Source organism: Frankliniella occidentalis, unplaced genomic scaffold (genome assembly GCF_000697945.3).
Source record: "Frankliniella occidentalis isolate FOCC.00 unplaced genomic scaffold, Focc_3.1 Scaffold180, whole genome shotgun sequence".
In the NCBI taxonomy this organism is placed as follows: domain Eukaryota; kingdom Metazoa; phylum Arthropoda; class Insecta; order Thysanoptera; family Thripidae; genus Frankliniella; species Frankliniella occidentalis.
In genome coordinates, this window is record NW_026267306.1 from 660872 (window position 1) to 672325 (window position 11454).

The 11454-nt window shown below is 50.8% G+C and overlaps 2 protein-coding genes across 2 annotated transcripts in view; both read right to left on the reverse strand.

Annotated features, from left to right (window-relative positions):
• LOC113203351 (uncharacterized) overlaps positions 1 to 9726 on the reverse strand; it is a 50591-nt gene extending 40865 nt beyond the window's left edge. Inside the window, exon 1 of the mRNA XM_052271948.1 lies at positions 8861 to 9726. Within this exon, the coding sequence (XP_052127908.1) occupies positions 8861 to 9148 (288 nt within the window). The 5' untranslated portion in view covers positions 9149 to 9726. The remainder of the gene's footprint in view (positions 1 to 8860) is intronic.
• A 213-nt stretch (positions 9727 to 9939) lies between these two features.
• On the reverse strand, positions 9940 to 10927 carry LOC127750371 (39S ribosomal protein L55, mitochondrial). The gene is made up of 3 exons (XM_052271949.1): positions 10715 to 10927; positions 10349 to 10562; positions 9940 to 10273 (listed from the first exon to the last, which is right to left on the reverse strand). The coding sequence occupies exons 1-3, from the start codon at positions 10738 to 10740 to the stop codon at positions 10124 to 10126; spliced, it is 390 nt and encodes a 129-aa protein (XP_052127909.1). The 5' UTR covers positions 10741 to 10927; the 3' UTR covers positions 9940 to 10123.
• Positions 10928 to 11454: the final 527 nt, after the last annotated feature.

An 11454-nucleotide genomic window follows, 5' to 3' on the forward strand; every position in this document is an offset into this window, starting at 1 on the left:
GAAGCGAGTCCACCGCCAGCCAGGGCTGTGGTGCTGAACGAGACCCTCTCCGTCACACATTTCATAACGCGAGACGAGCTCAGCACGCGCCGCCAGTAAGTCACATGTCGAGCGCGTAGTATTATCACCATTTTTTTCTTCTAGTGATTTTTATCTATTTTCCTCCTCTTCTTCTAGGTGAAGCCCACGTGATCAAGAGCAAAAGCTCTAGTGTGCACCACCCCAGTTGAGGCCGGCTCAAGGCCGCGGCGCGACACCTCCCGCCACGCCCCGCCACACTGCCACACACCAATTTACACCGCGGTGAGCGCCTCAGCCTGCTCAGACACAAAAGCATTTTTGGCCGGCGAGGCGAAATTTCCTCACTCGTTTCTAAATTCCTTGGCCAGACTTCAAACACTTGACAACAAGACAACGACGTGGGACGTTGGGACGGCTCGAGGGAAGGGGATCTGGATGGGGGGGAGGGGGCACTGCAGACCACACCGGCGAGGCACAAGCGCGCCGCTCGCTGGAGCCCACCTGGAGCCTCCAGAAAGTAGCCGGAACGATTGTATCAGAGTTCAGCGACCCAAACTGGAGGAAAACGCAGCCGTCATTCGCAGAGGAAGAGGAGAAGAAGCGGAGGAGAGGGTGATGTCATCTGAGACTGAGCGGCGAGCAGGGGGAAGGCTATATCCAGGCTAAAAGACGACAATAAGGAAAGAAAAGTCCGACAGGCCCACCGCTGCGCCGTGACCACGTCTGTGGATATAACCCGCGAAAGAAACGAAAACAGTAGGGAACTTAGCAGCGTGGACTCCGCGACAGACATCGGGGAAAGAGCTAAAGCACTCGAGCACTAGTTAGAAAACCACCCACTCCAAACTCTGTTAATCCCAGTGAATCGTTTTAAAAATAACATAACTACTAGAAATTTTATAAAACCAAGTGACTGTTAAAAAAATAACAAGGTGTTCTTGAACTTTTACAGAGCTTAATATTTTGAGAACTCCCTTTTGTATTTTCTTGTATACTTACACAACACAAATAAGCGCAAATATGTCCGGAAAATTTTCAGTTGTTGCAACGACTTTTCTTGTATTTTGCAAAATAACAATTTCAGAAGGGAAATTTAATTGGTTTTTTTCTCATAGCGTAAGGTTTGAGTCAAATCTCACAACGAAAAAATTGCGGTCGCACGTCACACTCTCTTCCGCGACCGCGTCAGCGACTTTCGTATATCAAACACGCAAATGTGACGCGTTTCAGGAGCGAGTCGTCATCAATAAGAGCGAGGCGAACCCCCGCGTGACGCCCGGCGCGCGCACGGGCCGGGCAAGCAGCAGCCGGGCCGCACCATCTAATCTGTTGACGCGTGAGGCGCCGTCGGGCGGGGCGCGCGGAAGGTCCGGCAGGTCCAGTTCCCGCCCGGACAGTAAACGCCACCAGCTTTACGACGGCGGCGGCCGGCGGCGCGTCTCGGCTGCATCGAGAACTTTCTTTTAAATGAGACCGACCTGCCTTATGCCTGATTGCTTATCGAGCAGACGCGGAGGGGAGTTACACGCAGCAGCGAGGCGAAAGAGAACGTTTACTCCCAACAGATTTCTTTATTGCTGTTATTGTTTTAGTTTGTGTTTCTTCTTAATTTTCTCCACATAAAGGTTTATTTCTTCCGATTATGTTGACTTCCTTCGAAACAGGTTTAACAAATCTTAATAGCTGCGAAACGAATAACACATCACATGGTTAGAGAAATGAAGTTGTCTATTCGTGTGCTAAGCCAAAGTTGATGCCATCGCTTTGTTGAGACAGATACCAGAATATCGATGATTTGATGATGGTATGTGGTTGGATTAAATGTGTGCACTGCAACAAGTTCGGAAGCTTCAGATATATAACCAACATACTAATAATTTATACTTCAGGAATGTCTCCCCTCCCTGTTTAGTATACGCTCAACAAAGGGGAGGAACTTCCAGTGCAGTGCCGATTAGTTTGTTGGCGGTACTGCGGTACTGTGCAAATGCAACAGTTGAGCTGGTCTGGTCACCTCATATGTCGCTTGCCCCTCTCCCCGCAGCGCATGGTATAAACGACCCTAGTGGGGGCCCAGCACGCAACGACGGAAAAGGAAAAGGGTAACTAATGTTAAGGTATATTGAAGGAGAGGTGTATCCTGTATATTCTCCGCACCGTCGTCAAACGTTACGAAACCACTCTTTTTATTTTTTTATAACAGGGCCCGAGGCTGCACGAGCCAGAGAGAGAGAGGGGGGGGGGAGGCATAGGGACCGTATGTGACGATTCAGGGCAAACGGGAGCGGATTACCGGCAGTTGAGCTCGCGAGGGGGGGTCCGGGGAGGCGGGCAGACAGGGAGGGGCGGCGGGAGGAGGGTGGGAGGTGACGACAGATTCTCCTCCTCTGATCCGCTTCCTCCTTCCTCCCGTCCGTCCGTCATCCGGCGCATTAGACGCGTGTCGTGGCCGGGCGTGGAGGCCGAGGCAAATAATTGATGCACTCGCGCTGTCGTCCGGCGGCGGCAAGGCGTCACAGCGTTACCGCACACGGGAAAAAAAAGAATTTACCGTGACGAAATATAATTTTGACTTTTTTTTTCGCAAATTACCCTTATTGTTACTCTTTGATTCCCCAACGACGAAACTTTCGCCGACTCAGGTGCCCCCTCCCCCTGCATCAAAGATTATAAACAACAAAAAATAAACAAACAAACAAGGCGAAGTCTGCAGCATTTTACCCATTTTCCCCAGGTGCCGGGCGGACACACACTTGCATCCCGCGAGTTTTATTCGCGGGTTAAGCGAGGCGCACCGCGCGGAGGAAGGAGCCTTGCGCCCGTTCTGCTCCTTCCTCTCCCTTTCCAGCCCGTTAAACCGTTCTATTTGGACCAAATACCCCGCGCCCCGCGGCAGCAGGTCGCGGGGGATGGTGGGCGGCCCATTAGCGGCAGTGACTGCTCGCACTGAGGACACTCCGGGACACTCCACCAACACAAGGCGAGAGCAGCGACAGCGCCGTCAGCCTCCCACCCCACAAGCGCGCCGCGCGACGACGCACTCAAACGCAATTATTCACACTGATACGGTCGCGTGGCGTGGCGTGGCGTGGCGTGGCGCGGAGACGAACGTAACGAGCGGAGCATATTTCAGGCGTTTTAGCCCCCTCGCCCCCCCCCCCCTTCCCTCTCCTCCGCACCTCGTATATACTCCCTCAGGTCCGTCACGCCTTTCACCAAGGCATATGGCCAGGCGCACCAGGCAAGGCAGGCACTGACACACAGACACATCACAAGGACGGAGGAAATTGTATCATGTTGAAATGCAGTAAACAAAACACAAAAAGCAATAGTCTCCAAAAAGAGAAAACCATCGAAAATTTAAATTCCAAATTCAATTATATGTACACACTGTTAAATTCTTTGCAAATCGCGAAGAATTCAGATCTTTTCGTAATTGCGATACTTTGAAATTGCCAAGCAATGCTTTACAAGCATGCATGCTGAAAAGTATAAAAATTTGTAATTGCAAAGTAATGCCTCGTAGTGTAGTTATAATGAGGATCTAAATCTTTGGCAATCTAAAAAGCTTATTGTGCTTTGCACAAATTTCACAATGCGCAATTGAAATACTGGGTAAAAATTGTAGACATAGCATTGTTTAGTTAGTTTTAAATGGGCGCGTATTTCTGATTTGGGGCCAAAGGCACACAGTATGGCACAGCACAGCATAGCACGCTAAGCGAAAATAAAATATGTCCCCTTCCCCTCCCTCCTCTCCTCCTCCTCCTCCTCCGCGGAGAGGGGCCGCGAGACTGCCCAGGGTAACCCGGCGGCAGCGGCGGCGCCGTCACGGCACGGCGCGGCGCAAGCAGACTGCCCCGCGGGCGGAGCCGGGCGGAGCACGGTAAATCAGGACAAGTACAGTCGGAGATGGAGAGCGGGAGTGAGAGAGAGAGACGGGAGAGCTTGGCGCCGCCGCCGGCCAGGGCAGGCCGGGGCAAGGCAGGAAGCGAGTCCACCGCCAGCCAGGGCTGTGGTGCTGAACGAGACCCTCTCCGTCACACATTTCATAACGCGAGACGAGCTCAGCACGCGCCGCCAGTAAGTCACATGTCGAGCGCGTCGCGTCGCGCAGAGTCCGCGCCAGTGTATCGGCCGTGGCAAAAGATTTGCCGAGTTTCAAATTTGCGCGCGCTCTCGGCATTCCAAAGTGCGCGCCAGAGAGCAGCCCGCGGCCGCGGGGAGGGGCGGAGGGGGCACGAACGGGACCTGCGCTACCCCGCCCCGCAGTGCCCCGCAGTGCCCCGCAGTGCCCCGCCACGCCAAGTTTTCTCCAGCCAGGCCACACCACACCGTGGAGCAGCCCCGTCTCCTCCAGCTCCTTCCAGGTCCAGGCCGCATAGCGAGCGAGAGCGAGAGAGACGGACGAGGAAGGGGCACCGGGCCACGCGGGCCCTCACGGGCCGGCCGCCAGAGCGTAGGCCTGCCGGCCCGATCCCAAATTCACTTTCGTTTGCCAGTTTGCGGGGCGTGGCCGGGCGCTCCCATTCCGCGGCCAGGAGGCGGACCAGAGGCCCGGGCTCACCGGCACCCAACAGTGTGTGTATGTGTGTGTCAATTGGGTAGGGCTGAGAGCGGAGAGGACTGCTGCACCGGGAGGGGCTTGCAGGCGGAGCCCGCAGGCGGAGCCCGCCTGCAGCAGTCTGGCCCCTGGGAGGTAGGCCACGCCGGGCCGTGCAACGCAGCCGTGCCCGCCGGCGGCCTACCCCGCAGGCGCTCCACGCCGCCTGCAGCGCGCCCCGTTAAACAGCAGATAAGGAGCCGGTGGAGGAGAGGAGGCCCACCTCTCTCTCTGTGCGCCATCACCATTGGGTAACCCGCGCGCGTGAGGTCGTTGTCTTTTGGATGCACCCTATGCGCCTCCCGCGAAACCAGCCAGAGTGCGTGTGTGTGTGCGTGCGTGTGTGTTTACAGTTTGGCGGGCAGCCGTGCGGCTCGTTGGGACTCTGCCCTACCCCACAGCCGCGCTGGCTCGGCCCTTTGGCCACGCCCCACCCCGCCCCAGCCCGGGAACCGCCCCGCCACGCCACGCCCGGTGACTCAGCCCGGGGTGGCAGCCCACTCTGTGACTCACACAATTTATTTAACCAGCCACCCTCCGCCTCCAGCGGCCCCAGCGCTGTGCTGTCCAGCGTCCCTTCCCGTTCGCCGAGAGCGACCTGACCCAGCTCCTGACAGGCGGACCGGGGCCACACCAGGGCCACGTCTAGAGATGAAGACGCTCAAGATCTCCAGAAAGAAAAACTTTCACAAGGATGATTTTAAAATTAAAAACCAAGAAAAGGGAGGGTTTGTGAAAAGGTTCGATATTTTAAATAAGATAAATCTTTGAAAATGAACGTGGCCTAAGCCACTGTCCTCTGCCCTCGCCGCTCACGCTAAACACGAGCCATGGTATTAACAGGAGTTTTCTTCGATTTCCAGGGGAGTTGGAAGATACCCAGGGGATGCCATGGAGACGGGCAATTTTCCCAGGGGAAGTCATGGGTTTCGCTCCCCTGGGAATAATTTGCTCGTTTCCAGGGCATCCCCTGGGGTTCCAAGTCTCCTAGGAATCCCAGGACTCGTTTTTGCCGTGTGACAGCAGGGTAAGTACAGTATACACACTACTACACTATACGCGACAGCTCGCAGCTCACAGTTCACACACTTCCTGGTGCGTCCGTCCGTTCGGCACAGGAAGCACACGCCCGCCCCCCTCACTCGCCCCGCGCCAGTCCAGCTGGGCGGCGATGATTCAGCCAGAGCTGTGGGCTGCCGGCACGCGCCCGCCGGGGGGAGGGAGCTCAACGAACGCGTTCTGTTTTACACGACGCTCTTCAAACCATTAGAGTGTGTGTGTGTGTCTATGTCATAATCGCTGGACATTCACTGTGCATGTGAAAAGCTCGATCCGCCATCACACCCGCGCCCATTTTTCGCTGTTGAAAACGAGACGACAGGAATGCCTGGCATGCCACGCCACAGTCATGTCAAACTCGGCGTTGGTCAGCGGCGTCAAAAGGGGTGCGCGCGCCTGCGCCTCTGGCCGCAGCTGCCGGCAGCTGCTGGACCGCTGCTGCTGCTCCCCCTTCCTTCCCTCAGCTGCCGGCAGCTGCGCGGGTCGGCGCGCTTCCGTCCTTGACAGCCGCGCTGCTGCAACCCGCGCCGCTTCAACCAGCACAGCAGCGGAGGGCGGGCGGTGGAGGAGGGAGGGAGGGACGAACACGGAGTCTATTTCGATCTATTTACAGCGGGATGCCCCGCCGAGCCACGCCGCGCCCGGCCCCTGCTGCACCGTGTGCTGCAGTGCTGCCCCAACAATGCCGCACAGGACACGAGAGGGCGGAGCGGGGCAGGCGGGGCGTTACTGTCGTCGAGTCGGGAGACCATAGCTCCATTGTTTTCCCATATTCGTTTCCAATTTCACGGCACGCTACACTCGGATGGCGATAAATGTCAGACGAGCAGAGCGGGCCCGCGGGCCGCGGGTCGCGCGCTGTAAACTTCCCATGTGCATCACATGGAGAAGGCTCCGCGCAGTCAGCTGTTTGCGGCAAAAACACACACACAGAAGTACATGGTCAGAATTACAAGCACTATAGCGCATATGTCGTTGAAAGTTATTGAATGACCGAGAGGGGTCGTGGTCGTCAACTCGGGTATTCTTTAGTGCCATTCCTCCAATAATATAGATCTTACAGATAATAATAAGAGGTGGCTGATTAACCCTGCGCACATTTATACAGTACCGCAAGCAGGCAGGCGGCGGGTTGCCTATCGGGTAGGAGCCGTAAGGCGCCGTATGGTCAGCGACGATGGGCAAACTCGCCCGCACGCCGGGGCTACTACTAAGTGCGTGGTGTTAATCGGCCACCATCGGCCACCTTGGTATGTAGTATTCCTTCGTACCCGGGCACTAGGAGTTGATGACCCCCTCGTTCACGACCATTCCGGGATCATTCAAAAATTTGTTCTTGCCGTTGCTCCCGACGGGATAGTAAGTGCGCTGCTGCACAGCGTTGCTGCGGTTGCAGTCCGAGCTGTCAGCGTCGGGGCCGGCCGGTATTTGCGTGCATTTCGATGCAGCCCGGGGCGGGGTGGTGCGGGGCGATGGCGATGGTTCGCCGGCTCGCGGTTCCTCCCGGCGCGTTTGCTCTAAAAATACACTAAATCGGGCGTAAAGAAACGCGGGTGTAGGGGTGCGGGCCGGGCCGGCGCTAACGTGCGGGGGGCCGCGGGCCAACGCCTCCTGGCCGAAACAACACTCGTTTGCGCTATTGTAATATATTTTGTGTTTTTCTACTTAATTTTTTAGGTGTGGGAGGGGGATTTTGGAAATACGTACATTGGGATTTACCACGGAATTTGTAACGACACTAAACCGTACGGTCCAGCTGCTAAGCCCAGATGCAGCTAGCTACTCTCCTACCTTATCTGTCATTAATTTTGTTTTTGTGTTCCCCTCCTCGCCGTTGGCGAACAGAACAGCCCCAGGCAAATATTTGAGCACCTTGTCTACGCTCGGCTCGGCAGAGATAAGAGACTCGCGGTGCATCGTATCGCGGAGCGCTAAACCCGAGGAGGAGGAGGGGAGTGTAAAAGGTTTCGGATTCTGCCCTCATCTCGGCTGCATATGTCAAATATGCGCATTCAACATTAGGGAAAAAGTCGACAAACTACGACCACTATTTTGCAAGTCAGCGTTCCAACGTGACCGAAACAAAAAAAAAAACAGTACGCACAAGTAGGAATGGCAACCTCTCGACTTCTGCCAAGAAAAGTGCGCCAAGATTTTATCTGCCGCGTCGACCTCTACACCCAGCCTATCGAGCCAATCTGTCTCGGTATCGTATCATATCTCTGTGCGCCGCCACAGGCGCAGCAGGCGCCTCTGCCCGCCGCGCCGCGCCCCTGCCAGCCCCTGCTGGCCGGCCTTCCCTCCCGCCGCCCCTCCTCTCCTCGCTCCAGGAGAAAGCGATGCTATGCGATGCGGAGCGACGAGTTACATTGATCCGCAGAGATGCATCCCATCTTAGTCAGATCCACCTCACTGGACGACGCTTCACTAGGCGCCAACGTGATTGGCGATTTGCTAGCCTATTTTTTACATGCACTTTTGTTGAAGCACAACAGGCCATATATAGTAAAGGGCGAGATCGTCGACACTTAGTTCGGTTAGGACTTGTTCAAGCTAGGGGTGGTCCACACAAACAATTTGGGTTCTTGAGATGTATTTTCATGCAGCGTAATGCATCAATTGCATTTTAAAACACCTTTTTAAAGAGCATCTTTTTTCTACAAACAGTTACAAAATTCATTCATACATGCCAATGTGACCACAATGTGGTCTTGGCCAGGATTCACTGATGAATCTAAACGGTATGAAATTAATTTTTCATTCATTTGCCCATTCATTAAAGTTAGCTGGCTTATCCTCTTGGGAGTGGTAGGTCGTGGAGGTAATGACCACCCCAAACAACCCCACAGAGGTCTACGATGACCATTCATTGAGTAAGAAGACTGATAGGTAGGCAATTTGCATTCCAATTCGCCTGTCATTAGGCAAAAAGTGTGACATGACCTCCCCCATAATGAAAACCTAGCTGGGTGCCGGCTGTTCTCTGACTTATATTAGAAACAACTTTGTATAATTTTCCCATCACAGCAAGAATAAACACAATTTCATGGTACCAAGATCTTATTTTCTACATTTTAACCTAGAAAACTATTTGAATCAGTTTCACACTACAGTCAGTCAGAAAGATATTAAAACATAAATGGATTAAGATTTTTTAAAGATAACAATTGTACATACCTTGAATACTTCAGAGAAGAAGCCAGATCCAATCTTTTCTCTGGTGAAGTCGTCAAGCCGATTCAGGGCAGCTACAGCGTGTCTGAGAGCTTGGCATGATGAACCAGTGACACGTGAGAGTTTCCAAGTTGGAACTCCAGTCCCGAGCATGGTATCCAAAGATGCTGAGCTGGAGGAAGGCATCACAATCTTATCTGACGATAGATTCATGATGTTTGTTCCACCAGTATCACTTAATTTTTTACTAAAACCACTGTCACTACGATGACCACTTGATGCTTGGATCATCTTGAAGACCAACACAGCAGAACATCACAATTTTAAAGTTCTCACACGTAATGATTCTTGCTCTTGATATGGACAAGAAGCCATAGTTGCAAGGCAGAAATATTTTCAGAGGAAAATTCACTATTCAAAATAGTTTGCTAGGCATAGACTTCGCCCCTGTCCTGTGTTTAATGAGGCTCCTAGTGCACCTTCTAAATCCATGGCCTCAATAGGAGTTGCTCCATGGACTGAGTGTGTCCCCAGAATAACAAAACACTTTAAAACATAGATCGGTTTTTCTTGAAAAACATTCTTAAGTACACAGACGAGCAATGTTTTGAAAGTAGGCAGAAGCTCTTCTGTCAAATCCGCAGAACGAATCAGAGAAAATTGGTTTCACATGAATATTTCCGTCAGGGCATTGCCTGTGTGTTCACTCTCACTACTGCACTGACAAAATTTTAGATGCAAATACATCCAGTTCACGACCGAAAAGCTCGTTTGACAGCCCGTGTCACGAACATCAACACAGAACCTCGCGGCTCGGTCGCCATATTCTCACTGCAACGACATCTTCAGACCACTTCTTCGCTGAATGAAAACCCTGCCGTCTGCTCTTTTCTCTCCCTCTTTTGCACTGAGGATACTGCGGCTTCTCTCCGGCCAGCATCACAACAAGGCGCGTGCAGCGCTATCTTATTGCGGCCGCAGAAGGAACTACGGCTGGCGCGGTATTTTAACGGTTCAATCAAGTTTTGTACTTCTCTGTACGAGCTTGAGAGAGGACGGGGACTAAATTACTGGGAACCATATAACGAAACTTTGAGGAATTTTATTTAACTTTATACAAAATAAGTAGTAAAATAGAACTACTTACAAACAATATCTGGATTCAACAGGAATACTACTTTAGAAACCAGCAACAGAACTCCTTTTTTGACCTCAATTTCCATGAAACACATCCTATACAGGCAAAAAAAAAACCTATGCAACTTTTTAAGTTTTCTTTTTAACTAGTTTGATGTACTTGGAGGCCTGATAAGTATTCTTTTCTTCCTTGACATATTCAACCTTCTTCTTGGGATTTCTTCTGGCCAATCTTAATTTCAAATCTTCGGGTGACAATGTTGAGGTATCAAGTGGGAGCTAAAATAAATGAGCATTATGTAGACTGAATTCATAAAAGTGCACTGATAGGAGGTAAAAATTTAGTACGCATACCTGAATGATGGATCGAGGCTCATGGTAGCGAGTATAAAATGAAGAACCATCTGGTTGTACTACAAGAACACGATAATTTTTCAAATAGGATTCTCTGTGAACTTTAGTAATAAGAGCAAAGTTATTTGATATACTCCGATGTAAAAGCTGAGGGTTTGATGGAGAAGTCTGTGTCAAAATTTGTTTGACTGATGCCCAAGGAAGAAGAGTCATTCTGAAAGAGAAATCACCAGGCAGTACGATTAAGCAGGGTTGAAAGCTAACAAGCACAGAAAAATTTCGGTCCTAAGAGTAATTTTAACCGTTTATTTATTAACATACAAATAATTTATGATTTTATTTTTATTTACAGAAGGAAGCCCTTACCGACTGAAGAGGTTAGATTGTGACATGTTTCCGAAGGTGTTGTTCTCTCTTTGATAATTTAATGAAACCAAATAGCGATTTGACAACACATGAGGATATAAGAATAGATACAAAAGAAGTAAATAAGACTGACGAGTCCGCTACTGCCCGTTCTACATCACCCAAAATCTTTCGCACATTTACTTTTGGACCTACAAGCAGCCGACGCAAATCACGAACAGCTACGAGAAATTTACTAAACGTAAATATGTAAAATATGAAAAATTGTCCAATAGCCATTTCAGTTAAAAGGGAACGACCCAAAATGAGTTGACATTTCCTGTTTTTTCCTGTGTACCATGAGACAAAATATTAAAATCTCTTTGATTGGACTGACGAGTAATGTCCTCTAATTATAATTAAAATAGACCTTTTTGCCCACAAGTCAGATTTTACACTTGAAAGAAACAGTATTTTGAGTGTCAGTCAACAATGTTACGTATCACCACTCGAATCCTTGAAAATTTATTATAAAAGGCAAGATATTTTTATTTTTAGAAAACATGCCCGAATTACATTTTTAGTATGGAGATTTGCGCTGTTGCCAAAAAGGTGGAGGGGATGTGGAAATGTGTTGAACAAAATAACAAAGGTGAAAAAAGTACAAGATAAAAGGTTTTTCAAATGGATGTATTGACAAGAAATTTAGTAAGAGATAACAACTTTGGAAAGAGCTTTGAAATCACACACAATGGTATCAC